Here is a 19,012-nt window from a genome sequence, read left to right as displayed (position 1 = left end):
ATAATTATCGGCAAACTAAATCGCTCGCCTGTCCCCAATACAACGTGCATATAAAATTTTATATGGGTAATAAATACTAACCATTTAATTAACGATAAACTCAGTGATAACATGAATAATATCATCTAACTTAATAAGTTAATGTTAAGATTGGTAAAAATCGTTTCGAAAACCCATAAACACGCCTCATTCATTACATTATTGTATTGTCACCGATTCTTAAAAAGTATGCAAAGTTTGGATTTCTGTCCGATAAAGTGGATCAAAATCGATTCTAAAGAAGTTTCATACAAACATACAGATAAAGCGATTTTAAGCGTATTAATAGAAGGCAATTCGCTATCACATCCACTGTAATAGCATCCTAATCGCTATTTAAAGGATTATGTCAAATTTGGCGTAAAATCTCGGATTATCGCGTAACAAGTCTCGCCTCATTTCGATTTCGCTTAATTACATCAACTTTTATTTTCATATGGCGGTAACATCCTATTAATATTATAAATGCGAAAGTTTGTAAGTATGGATGTATGGATGTTTGTTACTCTTTCACGTAAAAACTACTGAACCAATTGCAATGAAATTTGGTACGTAGACAGCTGGATAACTGGAATAACATATAGGCAACTTTTTATTCCGATATTCCAACGGGATAAGGACTTACGCGGGTGAAACCGCGGGGCACAGCTAGTTTTATATAATTCTTCACCGGACCGTGAGAATATAATAATATACTTTTATTCGTCTAATTCTACTTTACGATAGTTTTACAGTTGTCATTACAGCTTTTATTACTTGATACATTAATATTTTAGCATTTTTTAATTAATCTATTGCTTCCGTCCACCAGCATGTATATCGCCCGACGCGCACTTTACTTTTCTTAACTAACTTACAACTTGTACTTTGATAATTATTTCATTTTCACTTAAACTTAATTCTGCAAGTTAAGTATGATTTTTAAACAGAAACAGGTCAGTTCAGGTTAATTATAAAACAAAAAAAATCAAGGGAAGTACATACACCAATTGGGATTTCTGATTAGAAATTACTTAGAACGGGTCAAGTACATGAATCGATTAGAATTGGCAAGTTTTCCACTAACCTTTCCTGAATTCCTAACAAAGCAATTGTCATTGTGATTTCATTAAAAATTGAACTCAGTATTGAGGATAATTTACTTTATCCTGTGTTTTGTCTTGATTCTATTATGAACGATTTTATGGAATTTTATTTATCTCTATTTAAAGTTTTTGTTTTTATTGTTGTCATAGCGGACAACTGAGCTGATGTCTCGCCTAATGGTAAGCGATCACCACCACCCATGAACATTCGCAAAGGTATAGTGTCTCCGCTAATATTCATGGGTTATTCAAGCTACGGGGTAATACGTAGTATGTTTTAGATAATAAAATTGTGTTTATATATTCATACAACTACAGTAACATAACATAAAAATAAACAAAAATGGAGAGGAATGATATCTGTGGTATTTTTTTCCCAACCAGCCAGAATAGCATAACAGATCTTGATAAAATGACGTAGAGAAATATATTCTAAAATTGCTCATGAATTTCTTATGAGCCCAGTTCATATATAAGCAGTGGTGGCTCAATGGTGTGCACCTCGGACTTCAAAATCGATAAGTCGGTGTTCGAGACCATGTGAGCGTGCAGGAAATAAAAAGGTTTTCCAATTTACCTGCACATATGGATAACATCACCACTGCTCGAAACGGTGAAGAAAAACATCGTGAGGAAACCGGCATGTTCGAGAATTAAAAAAAGTTGGATGACATGTGACATCTGCCAACCCGCACTTGGCCAGCGTTGTGGATTATGGCCTGAACCCTCATAGGAGGCCTGTGTCCCACCAGTGGGAACATATAAGGGCTGACGATGATGACGATGAAGTTCATATAAGTATATAATTACTAAATAAAACTATGCGCAAATGAATTAAATTATAAAATAGCTCTTAATTGATCGCAGATAGAAATCGGTTCGTGGCCTAATTCATATTTCTAGAACTGAACATCTGGCGTCTAAGCTAGATACACTTTAGATTTATTGGTGGAAGACCAACGCTTTAACATCAATTACTATTCGCCCTGGCTTCTCCTGTGGTACATATATAGCCTAGGTATATCACTCAGTAAAGTTGGAGCTTTCTAATAAATTTTTGAAATCGGTCTAGCGGTTTTAGCCTGAAAACTTTACAAGCCTAAAAATACCAGAGTTTTCTCTTCATAATATTAGTGTTAATAGATTAATTTAATATAAACTTAATTGTCTATCTACTGAAATCGAAAAAAAAGGTTTTTCAAGCGTTAAACGTTTTTTTATTTCTTCATATATATTATCTTCTTGCTTAAAATTACATTAAAATCTGGAAAATGATTTAACTACTTGCGAAATGACAATAAACAGTTATAAAATTCCATATAATTTAACAAATGTGTGTTAATTTTGTACATGTCAACATGTTTGTTACTCTTTCACACAAAAACTACTGAACCGATTGCAATGAAATTTGGCACGTAGATAGCTGGATAACTAGAATAATACATAAGCAACTTTTTATCCCGATATACCTACGGGATACAGACTTACGTGGGTGAAACCGCGGGGCGCAGCTAGTGAAATCATAATTCAACCAAACGAGTTTTTCTTTATGTAATTGATTGTACAATGTCATGATAATTGCAAATTCTATCGATATAATTATACGATACTAAAATACTTGAACGTAATAATTGTTGATGTAGTGAACAGGACATGTGCCCAGTACAAGTACCAATAACTAACACCAAACGATCAATACTGCATGTTTTTTACCGTATATTTATTACTTACCTACATTTTTAACCGACTTCAATGTAAAGAGGTTACCAATTCGGCTGCATTTTTATTTTCATGTTTTTTGCTTTGTTACCTCAGAGCTTTTGACTGGCTTTACCGTTTTTGATGAAACTCTTTTATTTTATAGATGGTGCCTCTCGTGTGGTTATGCTTATATTTGGTCTAGTCCTGATAACTTGACAGCGGTTTCCTTTAAAAACAGTTATTTGAGTTAAAAAGGGACTAAATCCATTTTAAATTTTATTTTAAACATTATAAATAATACATGTATGTAAATAACAATATTGGCGGAATCTGTTGAATCAAACACATAGATTCAAACATTGAAAAAAGACAAATAAATGAAACCTATCTGAACTCCTTTCTCATATTATTTAAACACTGAGGAACCAGTTGAGTTAAGCACCCCGCGATGTCACAGCAAGGCCCAACGTTAAACGTATTTACATTTCACATAATTAAGATTCCATTACGCAATTTATCGCTTAATTACAGGGAAGTAGAAATATGGCGTTCGTGATACTGATTTCAGATGAATCACGTTAACTGGAATCGATAGAAATTAGCCATTGTGACGTTTGCCCATGTGAGTAAGAAGTGTTTGTGAGTCAGAAGGTTGTATACTTGTTTATTGCAAAGTTTTTAAGGACTCTTGTATTTGATAGGACGATTGAATTGACATATCGCAAACGGACATATGAAATTAAGTATACGAGGTAAAGCCTAACTAGCGCTTCATGCCGGCTTTGTCCGTGGTATATATATCTCTACCCTTTACCACTTAGCGTTCATATCCGAAAAGAATTTTTAAAATCGGTCCAGTAGTACTTAGATTAGCGCGTTCAAACAAACAAACAAATTCTTCAGATTTATTATATTAATTGGACTTATGCACGCTCTGATGATTACATTATTTCCATAAAAGCCTCTCTAGTACATCAAAGGATGAAATTGATTTTATTGATTGGATTAATTAATATTAATTCTGTTTAAATATTTACGTTTTGTTTAAATATTCTCCGTCCTGGGTCACTAACTCGAGCTTCTTATAACATAACAATATTAGTCTGGTATAATTTAAAGAGTTTAGTGAATGACAATGGAGATAGTAACCTCTAAATATTTCCTTAATTTTGTAAGTCGTTTCGTACAAACTGTGGCGCTTTTAAAGTATGGATGCGGCATATATATTCTCTATAATTATTTAATACAAATAATCTTATATTCACTTAATAGTTGGACAGAGAAAAATATCAATAAAACTGATAATTGTAATTCTATCAGAACATCAATATCATCATCATCATCAGCCCATATATGTTTCCACTGGTTTGACACAGGCCTCCTATGAGGGTTCAGGCCATAATCCACCACGCTGGCCAAGTGCGTCTTGGCAGATTTCACATGTCGAACTTTGTCGAAATTGATTCTTGGACATCCCGGTTTCATCACGATGTTTTCCTTCACCGTTTTAAGCAGTGTTTATGTTATCCACATGTACAGATAAATTGAAAAATCAATTTATTTCCAGCACGCTCGCCCGGTCTCGAAACCCAGCTTATAGATTTTGAAGTCCGACGTTAACACCACTGAGCCACCACTGCTTTTTTTATATCATAACATCAATAGCTACAAATAATTCCAGCATTTATTATATTAAATATTCACATTATAACAACATCCGTACACAACAAACAAATGCATTATACAAACCAAAAGATAATTTTCCACCACAAAACGCAAAAGGAAAAAACCGTAAATACCATACTATAAATATAATTAATCACCGTAACATTGACTGCTCATTACGCGAATAATTAAAACATTTCGCATTAATCGAACGTAACAAAGCTTCTACGAACGCGTGTTGACATTACGAAAAAAAAAAATCTCCCAATAAGGCACAACTACATACAAGAATCCGGCCCAGTTACCGCTCGCCTTCAATAAATTCCTCTTAAAACCGCCAATCTTAGCATATAGAACTCCTATGCGATTCCATTACGATTGGCATTAATAATTCTTTATATGGCTCGCCTGGCTGACAAGTATTATATCAGTCTAGTTGGTTTACATAACAAATTTATTGCTCGAACTACCAGTCATACCGTATAATGCTCAATGAATATAGATATGTATTTTTTATATTATGTTACGAAACTTATATTACTACAATATTAACAAGAAGTGCTGTGTTTTACTTCGTCTGTTATATACAATTTAATAAATAAATATATACATTTGCTTCTAAATCAAAAATTTCTATTTACACTAAATATTTCACTTATTCTTATTATTTTAATTATCTCATTCTACCTTTTGTTCTGTACCTCTGCTCAATATTATGTAAATAATTCACTCACTTACAAAACGCACTAATATAATTTAACAAAGAAAAGCTTTATTACACACGATATAACAAATTCCCTACCTTGTAGCTAAAAACCTGTACATTGTTATCTTTGGAATAATATTTGGGGTAACACTTTTAGTAGCTCTGAGTATATTTTACCGATAAAATGTAAAAAGTTAGCAATACGACACACATATTACGTCCAGTAGTCAAAAGTGAGATTCAACATATTAAATTTTTCGCCATTTCAAAGATAGTTGGTGGCACTGTACAGCGTAAATTTAATTTTTCTTCGCCTGAAAGTCTTGCCAGTAATAAACGACTAAAGAAGTTGTGCAACACGACACGTTTCGCATATTGCTATCGTTCCAAGCATTTGCATTTTGACTCTAGAATTTAATATAATGTAAGGAGCCGTACGTCTTGTTAGTTCTCACTTGAACTTAAAGTGCAATATATTATTTGCATCTTCAGCTTCCTGACTGTTATAAAATAGTAAGGACAGCATTAGATGTGGTGCAATATTATACTGTTCAAAATAGAGAATATTTTCTCTCTGACTGACTAACGTATTAAACAATAGATAAATTCAATAGCCCTTACAGCCGAATATTTGTCTTCTTAAATAAAGCCACCAGCGACATCTCTACAGAGAGTTGTTCCAAATAATGAATATCTCTTAACTCAAGAACCCAACACCGATTATTCAAATAAATTACCCTATCAATACAACACTAGTTTTTCCTAACTCGGAGTTGTGGCTATCGGTGACGTGTCTAGCGATTAAAGGACGTAAGTACCCACTAGTTATGATAAACACTGATAATCTCATTCTAGAGCAACGCCTCAAGTGCTCGCGCGTTTGTTTCTTGCATTTGACGGAATTCCATTTTTTAATTATTTTTTTTAAAGTGACAGTGACAGATCGTGTACAGCCAGTAACCTAAATCAATTCTATTTAACTAATTCGAGTGTTGTCATCAACTTGTAGGTTATAGGGCTATGTCAGACCGTTATATGTAAAACGAGCAATTCGTATGCACAAAATAGGGAACTAAACAGGTGTCAGTTGAAATTTATAACACTGGTTTGTTGTGTAACTTTAGAAAATAACTACGTAAAAACGTGTTAATTCATCGAAAACGTTTGTTAGTTCCATCGGATTTCCTATGAAAGTTATGATTCAGTGTTTATAGAGATGCGCGGGCGCGTGTGCAATCGATTTTTTGTGTTTAGTGATCGTTAACACAAGCAATGAGTGTCCCTAATTTGAGTGCTGACCGAATCACTGGTATGTTTCTGTTTACGTGTATACTAATGGTGTTGTGTGTTGTTTACATTGAATGGGTGTGTCTCTGTGTATAGATAAGTATGTCATCTGTCAGAATGTTAAAATAGTAGGTACTGGGTACGTAGAAATATTTAATTTAAATATAAATGAAACGAGTTTGCAGTGCACGAATCTGTGAATTCTAACGTTCTATTGGTAATTTTGTGTATCTATAATTTTTAAAAGTTTTGATGGTACATTTTTAGTAAATGGGTGATCGTTTCTGTGGTTTAAAGTTTGATAATGTGACATAATTGCGTTGAACCAAATACCTCCCTTTTTATGTGATAGTTGACAAGTTGACAAAGCGTAGCTTGATGGAAAGCGACCAGCATTTGTGACTATATGTCTGTGGAAAAAAGGGATTGCCAATTTAAGCACAGTAGCATGCGACTATTTCAGAGGTAATTCAAACCAAACGACGCCAAACGACGTCATTGTGATTGTAAATTGTAATTGTGATTGTAAAGCAAAACAAAATACGTACCGTATGACGTCATCACATAATTTTTCGTTTTAATTTGTTAACAAATAAAATAATATTTTCTGTGGTCGCAATGGAAAATATTTGTTTTTCGTGGACTTCCAGAAAATTAAATGGTATCAATTGTTTCTATATTTTTCTATATCACAAACAAAGTCGTTATAAACTATATAATAATAATATTTTTTATATAATAATAACGTGTTCATAATTGACTTTAAATAAAACTTATCTTTGGTTTTGACCTTTGTTCGTAAATCAAAGGTCAAAATAATTAGCATTTTATAAAGGTAAGAAATTTTGTAGTTTATTATTCTACCATCAACAAGTCTTTTGTATTTTTTAAATCGACAATTTATAATGTGTTTTTAAATATTAACTATAATTCTTTAGATAATTTTTATTCCAATTCAGATTGTTTTACATTTAGGCGTAGACGGATTTACCAGGAAAATTAATACACAATGTTAATAATTATCCATAGACATAGATCTAGATATACCATTATTTGGTACGAATATAGAAACACAGTAAGGAGAAATAATGTGTAAAATACAAACATATCAGCACTGATGCCAAAATGGTTTCACGTCAGTATGAGTTAGAGACAAAGTTTTTGAAGAATTTTATTTGATACTAGCTTTTCGCCCGCGGCTTCGCCCGCGTAGAATACGCTTATATCCTGCGACATGGTTAGGAGTATTTTCTTCGCATTAAAAAGTATGGTTTGTTCTTTCCCACGCTTAGGTCCATCTTCATACCAAGTTTCATCAAAATCAGTTTGACAATAACGAACTTTCATATAAACTTACATTCCCTCTTTCAACCCTTTCTACCCTTTTTTCGCTATAAAAAGTATCCTATATCCTTTCCCAAGTTTAATTCTGTCTTCATACCAAATTTTGTCAAAATCGGTTCAGTGGTTTAGGCGTGAAAGCGTAACAGATAGACAGACAGAGTTACTTTCGCATTAATAATATTAGTAGGGATACCACATAGATTCCGTCTAGGTTATGCTCTTCTACGTTATTACTAATTAATTTATAAAATTAAATATATATCTGATCATGTTAAAGTAGCACGATAAATATATAATTAAATACAAATATTATACGAATAATATTGAAATTAAAATTATTTCTTCTTAATACATTCAGCGCATTACATTCCTATGAATTTTATTATATTTATAAGTAAAAACGTTTTTTGTTATTCAATTTATTAAAGCACCAATACATGTCACGATATTATTAATATTACAGCAAATAACAGCAAATAAACACAGCAAATAAACGGCCTAAATAACATATATAACACTCTCTTTTATGATCTTATTAAGGTCGCCATTTTTAGATCTCGCAAGTTCCACTTACGCATTTATAAACATCGTCTAATTGCCTTCATACTCAATAACGAATCAAAATTTTCCATTAATTCTATAGTATATAATAGCATTTATATTATGTGGTAAGCTATGCGATTGGCCTTCAATATAGGTTGACATTTCTGCGCTTTATAAACATATATAGTGAACCTAATTCGCCATATTTAGTTCGTAATTCACATCCGTTCATCATATGAATCTAAGTTTAGTTGGAAGACGACAAATCACGCAATGAATGTGTTAATTATGTGAGCCTAATATGTTTTACTGCATTGGGCTTAGAAATAATATCAAATGCAAAATAGCAAGATAACTTTGTTTAAAGGCTACTAAGATAAAATCCTGAAGAGTACCTACTAGATTTCAGGATTATAATACTTTATACTCTCTCACTAAGGTTATACGAGTTACACCGAATGTTACACTATGCAAATATAATGAACTAGCTGCGCCCCGCAGTTTCACCCGCGTAAGTCCATATCCCGTAGGAATATCGGGATAAAAAGTTGCCTATACGTTATTCCAGATGTCCAGCTGTCTACGTACCAAATTTTATTGCAATCCGTTCAGTAGTTTTTGCGTGAAAGAGAAACAAACACACACATCCTTACAAACTTTCGCATTTATAATATTAATAGGATTAGACAACCGTATGAGGTCTGGTGCCTGAAGTGGCTTCAATGGAATCTGTAGTAGGTACCTACTTACACACAGGTACAAAACCACACACAGATCAGTCTCCGATCGGCTATCATTCAAAGAGATTGTAAGTAGTTCAATCAATACTTACCTCATTAAAAGCCTACAAAAATGTAATTTCAGACCGATATTAACTATTTGAGTAAGATACTAAAAATGCTGACCATTCTTTGTTTTGAAATTTTGAAAGTTGGAAAAAGGGCTTTTATCTAAATTAATAATTAATCACACGGCACCTTGCGACCAAATTACTTAAACGCCTTGATACAATTATAGTGGTTTTAAATTTCTTAAATGATACAATTGAATTCGTTAAAAGCATCCCATAGTTATCGGAGTGCTTGATGTGGTCCATTCAACATCCAGAAAGTTGCGATAGTCTGATGGAAATTTTAATGTTTTTTCGTAAAAAATCGACTCTACTTACTGGTATAGTGCTTAATGTACTTTCCTGTTGGTGGATAATGACTTGAATGAACATTAGAATATATTTTTTTAAGCATGTGTACTGCGTTCTGTATAAAAATGTGTGTTTAATATTAGTATATTGTTCGAAGTTGTACTTTAAATGTAATCGAAAAGAACAATTTGAAAAAATATAATTTAAAGTAAATTTTTATTATATTATCTACATCATTAAATAATGGAAAAAAGTGTTCCATTTGCGTTATTATAACCCGGTTATAGTACAAATATTTTGATCCTACGACTGGTAATAGAAATATTGTTCAGATTATGTAGTTGTTTTACCTTCATATTCAATATATATATCTATTTAGTAAAGCATGTATTATATACAATGACTGGTAGATCGACTACAGCTTTTCTCTATTACATCGACATTAGTTTACGTCAGTAGCACAATGCTTCTGATTGGCTGACGCATAATTTTGTTAATACCCAACCATTATTCCAAGAGCCTAACAAATTGGATTTTTGTTTATGATCTGTATGATTTAATACCCTTTGAAGGGTCTTGTAGGCTGGTGGTATTATATTAATATTTATTAGGAGAGAGGCGTTTTATTTTCGTCCATTGTTTACTTTAGTCGGTTTTTTCTATTTAGTTTGCGTAACGTAGTCCGCGTAGAATTTTAATGGCCCCAGTTGAGCGAGCGTCACTTTTTGACAGGTTTTTTTTGACCTTACTAAATATACCTTACCTTTAAATTAACACTCCTATTTTAAGGGTGTGTATTGTCTTAAACGGTCTTTAATCTGAGCGTCATTTTCAAGCGTATGATATACATTTCATCATCATCATCATCATCAGCCATATATTGTTCCCACTGCTGGGACACAGGCCTCCTATGAGGGTTCAGGCCATAATCCACCACGCTGGCCAAGTGCGGGTTGGCAGATGTCACATGTCGTCGAAGTTTGAATTCTTGGACATGCCGGTTTCCTCACGATGTTTTCCTTCACCGTTTTAAGCAGTGGTGATGTTATCCACATGTGCAGATAAATTGAAAAATCAATTTATTTCCTGCACGCTCGGCCCGGTCTCGAACCTCGACTTATCGATTTTGAAGTCCGAGGTTCTCACCACTGAGCCACCACTGCTTGATATACATTTAGATTAAGGTTATTATATTGCGGTATCTTTAAAATGTTGTATTTATTTGAATGAAAATCTGTTAATAGGTTTTTCACAAGTACATGATAAAGGAATTATTAGTAGGATCATAAGAGGTCAGTATACTGTTCAGGCCTTTGATCATGCCCATCAATCAATAAATGTGTGTATACTATATATAAACAGACAGATAAATAGGCGCTTCTATACCCATTACTGACGTCTTCTGTTACACACGTGCTATCATAAAAGATATAACCTTATACATTTTTACAAAATTCAAGACATTAATATTAGCCCGCGGTTTCACGCGTGGTGCAAGCGCAGATTGGATCGACTCACATGAGAAAGAATAGCAAACATTCACCCATCTATCGTTAGAAACCTTCACGTTTCTGACTTTATTAGGATAGGATACATCCTAAAAATCAATTTTGAAGATAACAAATTACTCACATACATTGGCACACGCCTTTCATGCTTTCTATAGTTAAATTGTGATGTTTTGTTACAGAAATCGAAGCAGCCGAAGCTTGCAAATGGCTGAGAGCAGCTGGCTTTCCGCAATATGCGCAGATGTACGAAGGTAAGCTCATAAGTATTTTTCATTTATTAGAGGAAGCTGCGGATTTGAAATGTCCTCTATGTCTCGAAATTCATCACCTTAACTATAGTCATTGTTAATTTAACTACTAGATATATAAGTATCTGGCTGCGCTCCCCGTTTTCAACCGCATAAGTGTATCCCGTAGGAATATCGGGATAAAAATGTTAGTTGTATGAGTTGCATTCAATTATTGTGACGTAATTATTGAACCGATCCTTAATAATAATTTATAAAATTTGAAATAAATATTTCCATTTAATTAGGTTCCAAAAAGAGTCCAAAGCAGTCAGTTATAAACAAAAGTATAAAAATCGTATTATTAAATAAAAATAACATGTAAATAATACATCTGTAAATTAACTTATAAACTCAAAATAAATGTCATCAAACATACACATTACCTGATTGGAACTTTAAATCTTAATGTTCTTTGAAAAACAGCCAAATTTGTGATGTAATTTGTATCATCTTCATATTTAGGAATCAAAAATAAAACAAACTGATATCGTTTAATTAAAAAAAAATAAAGAATTTAAATGAACATACTGTATATGATAGTTTGTATACCAAAAGCACAAGCCACACAGCTGTCCGGGGCGCGCGAACCTGACCTGTCCCACGAATCTATTAATCATACTTACAGACTGTTTTGTCTGCTCACTATACAGGGTGTGCTAGAACATCAATGTTTATCATCTTAACACACTGCAAGTAGTTGTTACATGACTACATATTGTTTAAACATTTCCACTAATATAAAAAGACATGTTTTTTAATTATTACTTCATTCATTGAGACACTTTAAATTCTGCTTATCAACATCTGTTGACACGCTTTCCTCGTAATTTTATTATATCTAAATTAAGACAATGTAAAATCTATACATATAAGCATTTTTATATACGTTTCTCAAAAGGCTCAAAGTCTGTAAGTAAAAAATATCATAATTTACTCTACTCCAGCACCAAACGAAACGTTCATAATTTTCTTTTAATTTACCTCCTTATACCAAATGCAACATCCTGTATAAGCGGCTAGTAACGATGCTCAGCTGTGTTATAGATGGGCCCAAATCCTCTTCAATTGACCGCCATTCTTTACACGCGACGTTCACATAAATATGGATACGATTAAATTTTGACAAACACAATAATATGCTATATAGTGAGATAGTAGATAGTAGATAGCGGATTTGTTTCTTAATTCAAATTAAGAATAAAAACAAAAACTATAATTAAATAACACGTTTCCTTTTAAAAAAGTAAATCGACATAAATCGTTTCAATTATCATCCAGGAAAACTGATGAAATTTCGCAGTAACGATACAAATACCAGATATAGAAAGACATTCTGATATGTTATCCCTGATTTGATTATATCATCTAGATAAGGTTGATACTCTGTATCAGTGTGACGGTGACTCAGTTGTACATTATCTGTAGTTGTACTACGTTTCCTTACTTGTCATTTGTATGCATGAATCTCTACTGGGTATTCGCTAGAATGCATCGCTGGAACGTGACGTCATTGATACACGAGTACTGGGAATTACAATCATTAGAATATTCGATATCAAACACAACAGTAGGTACACATTTATTAACGTTCCTATACTATGAACGTTAATGAAGGATATAATTATTGTGCTATTTTATAATTAAAAGCAGCCCTTTAATCAAATAGATTTAGATTCGAATTTCAAATTCAAATTTGTTCTAGAATATTTAACGTTCTAAGACCGCCTTCTTTACGGGTATTAATAAAAGCAATATTTTTTTTTTGTGTATGTGTTTTTTCTAACATATATCAATATATTCATATAGCTTTGATGAACATTATCATGAATAACGGAACTTATACTTAATAAAATAAACTGCACTTTTAAATGTGATATCGTGTTAATTGGAAATATTTTCTTGGATGAATTACATAGATAAAATATGATGATAAGAGTCTGATGATGAAACAGAAAATTAGCTGAATAATGTTTATTTAGTTTATATAGGTTAGAAATAAATATATGCAATAAGCTCGTTATTCAACCGAAGGTTCTCTTAGTTATATAACTTGTTATGGTTTCTGTAGCCCAGAAGTAATTAATTTTTATTATGCTATCGTATAACATTATTTATTTTATAAAAGCCCTAACGACGGGATATTAGCATAAGATACTCTAGTGTAACTTCTTAATTATACCTGCTTTTACATGAAATTGCATTTAGATTTACAATATACAAAATGCATTGTATTATAACATATATACATTTTTAATGCACTAATTAAAAATCTTAATAGTCTCTATTTTGTTTTGCGTGACAACTGTTTTTTCTGTTTGCAAATTTATTCAAATGCCTCCTCTCTGTCTCTCTTCGTATATATGCATATAAAATAAACATATACATAAACAGAAGTATTTATAATAGATATTGTAGAAGAATTTGAGCACATTGTAAACATTAAAATATTGTAACAGAACATAAATTCAATCAATCAATCAATCAAAAACAAAATATATATCATTTCTTTTCTTTTACTATATTAGAAAACTAGCTATGAAACCTTTATATGAATCTTTTCAACAATACATAAGAATATCCACATTAATATAAACGCCATGACAATATAAACAAAATTATCCTTAAATAGGAGCAAAGGAAGATGTAGGTACTGTCACTCCTTTAAATGCTATGTGACATACGCATTGCCCTATAAGGACTATAGTCTATTATTTTTACTTTTATTTCATTCTTTCTTTTGAAAAAAGTTACATATTTTTTTTTAATATACGATAATACCTTTTTTAGTACGACCGTACTGCATCTCTTCAGGAAAATCCCTATCATGATAATTTATTATAATAAATAAAACTCTTAGAGGTATTTGATATTAGATTCAATAATAACAGAAGTACGTATGACAACAATAATCCAACTTAAATTATGTATTTCGCTAGTTTATCTTACGAATTAATAACATATAACCGATTATAAATTGTATTCACATCACAGCGTCTTTATTATTTTTTTTGTTCTAGAAACGATACGGAACTTTTTTTTCAAACTTCAAAAAACCAAATATCACTCACAAGGTCTTCAGATTTACCGTAATCCCCGATAAGATAAGACCTGTTGACTAACTCTGTTGACATTGTAATGATGCTTAGGTTGTTTTTTGCTTTCAAATATCGCCAAATATTTGTCCTGATTTTGTTTGTTTTATTGTTACTTCATAAATTATAAGTTTCAGAGATAATATCTATGCAAGCGAAATTAAAACTGACAATTTGTTATTGTTTTAACTTTTTTTTTTCATATTTTTAAAGTTGCACAAGTAGTTCCATAAATCAATCCTATATTCTTTTTACAAATTCAAATTGCATGATGTTTGTATGCCGTACCGAAAAAAAAACAAACATAAAAGATGAGATAACATTAAAAGGGATTTATCGAACTAATTCTACGTTACAAAGACTAATCTGAACTTGTCGAGAGACACTCATTTTGTTAAATAAAAAGTACAATTTGCATAATACCATTCAGTCCTTTGAAAATATATTGAAAGGATGACTTAATTTATAAACCTTTGTCGCCACTGTTGCGATGGACTCAAACAATCCCATTATTGCTCTCGAATGACGTGATTTACTTTAAATTTTTGTCAAAACGTGCCGTAAAAATGTATCGAAAGTGGTCCTAAAGTAGACAAATATTATCATTTACGTCATGCTTTTACCAAACAAAACATAACCGATTAGAGTTATCGTGTTCAGGTAAACGATTCTTTTTAAATGACTACGTAAATAGTCCAAGGAAGATGTGACCTTACGAAGTCTGAATTAAGTGCATAGTTCACTGCATGAAATTTCGCGCCAAAGCATAGACACAATAAAAACGTCACAGATTACCCAAAAATGTGTAGATGTTCTAATATATAGCTTATTTAGTTGCAACGAAAATTCATATTTCTGTGAAATATGAAACAACATTTATAAGAATTAACGTGGCATGGGGTCCGTACGTTTGACAGCAAACGAAAACAGATATGTCAAATTTTTTATCTGTGCCGATTAGGTTTGGTAGGACAGTGTTAAATTGTGTGCCTGTGTGGAAGCACATTTTTGTGGTTTCTAAATTTAAAGTTTGATCGTTGTTTGTTTTACGAAAAATTGTGTACATACGGATATCCCATAAATATTATGGTGAGTGGCAAATGCATGTTCTATGAAAGTGCTATGTAAATTGCCTTGTGTTTAGCTTTTACTTGTATGTAGATATATTGTACTAGAAATCGATTAATAAATTTTATATTGTGTTACTTCAATGGATAAATAATAAGTAAAAAGTATTTCTAAAATATGTATTAAACTTATAACAATAAAATTGAATGTAATTGTACATCAATTCTAATTCAACAAACCTCGTCATAATTGACAGAACGATATTACCACAGGTATTAAGAACAATTCAAATGTAGATAATATAATGACGTCGTTAAGATAATATGAAATACGTTGAAATGAGGTAATATATTTCCTTGCAAATAAATTGGAATATTCACACGTTGCAAAACTTAGTTTAAAATCAGGTTGACATATGAATAACGGTCATTAGACTGTCGTTTACTTATAATATGTATATGACGCATATATTTTTATAAGAATTAATTATGCTTTTTATTCTATCATAAGTCGCGTGCTATGTAATTTTAATATATCGTGTAATTTTATGTTGACACGAGTTATATTTGCAAGACCAAGTGCCGGTGCCATAGGATATATTCTGATTAGCTTGTCTATCAATTGAAAAAACAAATGATGTATTGAATATAAATAAAAGAATAATTATGTATAGGTCATGATATAGTAATAACTAGCTGCGCCCCGCGGTTTCACCCGCGTAAGTCCGTATCCCGTAGGAATATCGGGATAAAAAAGTTGCCTATATGTTATATCAGTTGTCCAGCTATCTACGTACCAAATTTCATTGCAATCGATTCAGTAGTTTTTGCGTGGAAGAACAACAAACACACACACATCCTTTCAAACTCTCGCTATCATAGACACTATCAGCAAGTGATGGCCCGTAATGTAAAAGACTTATCTTTTGTTTAATTTATGTAATGAATTTGAAGTCTGATATTTAAAATTTAATTTATATTAAACCCTATTTAGCGTAACTGTATTGTAATTATTCTAATGACTAACAATCGTGGAGATTAGTGGAAAGTTTCTATCAATTAAAACATTAATGGGGTATTAGTAAGTATACGTTTTATTAGTACGAATAAAAGAGGAAAGTGTGAAACTCCAAACTACTAAATAACGCCAATAAAGATTTCCATTTATAAGTTACGACATATGATAATAAGCATGAATCAAATGTAACTCACGAGCTAAGAATCAGAAAATATGTTTATAATACGAAGTGAAATGTTAATTACCGCTTTGTAATTTGGTAAATATTTTATATATATTATGTATATTATGTATATTATGTATATTATGTATATTTTGTTCAGTTTTCCGTTAGGAAATGTTATCTGGCTCAAATATTAGCACGCTCAAGTAATTTTTGCAATGATCGTCACAATCAAACTGATATGTTTTCAACATAAAATTACTATACATTTCTGATCAAAAGTTATTATTTCATTCGATAATTTATTTTTATTTAACAACAAATCGTTTCTTGCATCAGATATAACAATTCTAACAATATGTTGAACAAAAAAATTAAATCGTCTTCAAATCGTAAACTAGACCATTTTTAATGGGACCACATGGGAGGCAGCAGCTTTCAAATAAAAAAGAAAATCATTGATATTTTATTTATTTATTTATTACAGAAACAGTAGCACAAAATAACACAGACCCTGACCTTCGAACTAGTGGTAAACTGTGTCTCGAAGGCCAGTTTCTTCCCAATCTTTTATCTTTATAAAAGTTTACAGTACAGAGTTAAGAAAAAAATTTAAATAAAATACAAATGCATAAAAAACAATGTAGGAATAAAATATAAAAGTCATTACTATTACGTGTGTGTGTGTGTGACGGGTGTTTGTGTGTGTGAGTGTGTGTGTGAGTGAATGAGTGAGTGGGTAAGATATCTAAGAAGAAATATCCCACTAAGTATAAAGTTATTAGTTAACAAACACTAAAAAATACATTCATACTGATATCATCCACCTCTTGTGAAGATAGAAAAACAGAATTTTGTCACGTTTCCCCGCAAAAATAACATATCCTTATCATTCACTATCGACTATTTTAGTATTATTTTATCTGTGGTATCGATTCTATACTTCAGATGCATTGTAAGTATATTTTAGTTTGATTGAGACTCTTATCTGTTACGAAACCTTATCATTTAACCAAGTTGTTTACGTAATATTTTTTCTATCACACCGTAAACATAATGTTTACGGTGTCATAGAAAACGTTGGTGTGGGCGGTTATTTATATTTTATTGCTTTAATATTTTATTTTTCGGGAAAACAGTCTATTTAGACTACCGAAATGTTAGTCAGATTAACGTTTAGAAAGTTAAGATGTTATTTTACTTTTAGAATTATATATGCGAAAAGTTCTTACATAGATCAAGAACTAATACGATAATTTTCCTAAACTTATGATAAATATTGTACTGCTCCATTCGTTATATCCTAAATAAAACTGGTTTGTTTATACAATGCAGTTTTAATTGTTGTTTACTATGTGAACTTTAATCACAAGCACAATGGAATCAATTGCATAATATGTTATGACTTTAAAGGTACAAATAACTGCTGAAATAAGTAATCGTTAAAAATTTGTCAACAATATTGTCAAATACTTTTAACCGACTTTCCCAAAAACGAAGGAGGTTTTCAATTCGACCCTTTTTTGATTTATTACTTGATAATTAATAATATAATATAATAGGGTTTTAAACCGATTGGCGTGAACCTTTTTGTGTTTGATGGGAAATTGTTGTTGTTACCATTTTATAACCAAGTAAAACCAAGATTTATATAAATACTAGCTGCGCCCACGGTTTCACACTCGTAAGTCTGTATTCCGTAGGAATATCGGGATAAAAAGTTTCCTATGTGTTATTCCAGTTGTCCAGCTATCTACGTAGCAAATTTCATTGCAATCGGTTCAGTAGTTTTTGCGTGAAAGAGTAATGAAAATACATACATCCTCACAAACTTTCACATTTATAGTATAAGTAGGATACCCACAGGCTAGAATATTGTTTATTTAGTCAATGCAGTCACCATACAAATTCATTGGAAACATTAGAGCACGGGAGCAAGTGCGGCAGTTATTAGTAACCTGTGGTCTAGACCGACTGCAACAGTTCTACTTATAGCAGCTTGTGGTGAGCTCCGGCTGTCATAAAATTCAATTCGAATTGCAACTTTATTTTTTTTTAATAATATTAGTAGGTACCAAAAATAGATATCAAATTTGAATTGTATATAATATCGTGTTGTGTTATATGTGAAACAGAATTAACTCATAAGATGATATATATTTAATATATAGATACTCTATTAAGACATAAAATAATGCATTAGCCATTGACATCGCGCCGTTACATTATGTGTTAAAATAATATTTTCCTTAATAACTTACTTAGTGTCTGAAACGGTCTGAGTAAGACCTGTAGTATAAGATCGCTAGCCCCCTCGCGGATTTAGTACTAATATCTATAATTCCCTCAACCCTATGAAG

General features: G+C 31.7%; 1 protein-coding gene across 3 annotated transcripts in view; it reads left to right on the top strand.

Moving 5' to 3' along the window:
• Nucleotides 1-19,012, top strand: part of LOC119829201 (rho GTPase-activating protein 7) — a 212,828-nt gene that overhangs the window by 151,890 nt on the left and 41,926 nt on the right. For 2 of the 3 annotated variants that reach the window (XM_038351603.1, XM_038351604.1), the window contains exon 2: nucleotides 11,202-11,273. In XM_038351603.1, the coding sequence (XP_038207531.1) occupies nucleotides 11,202-11,273 (72 nt within the window). Of the gene's footprint in view, nucleotides 1-6,134; nucleotides 6,506-11,201; nucleotides 11,274-19,012 lie in introns of those variants that run through there. The other variant, XM_038351605.1, reaches the window with a different exon arrangement.

Source organism: Zerene cesonia, chromosome 9, assembly GCF_012273895.1.
Source record: "Zerene cesonia ecotype Mississippi chromosome 9, Zerene_cesonia_1.1, whole genome shotgun sequence".
Taxonomy (NCBI): Eukaryota; Metazoa; Arthropoda; class Insecta; order Lepidoptera; family Pieridae; genus Zerene; species Zerene cesonia.
The sequence above is the reverse complement of the archived record's forward strand: the minus strand, read 5'-3'. Positions and strand labels throughout refer to the sequence as shown.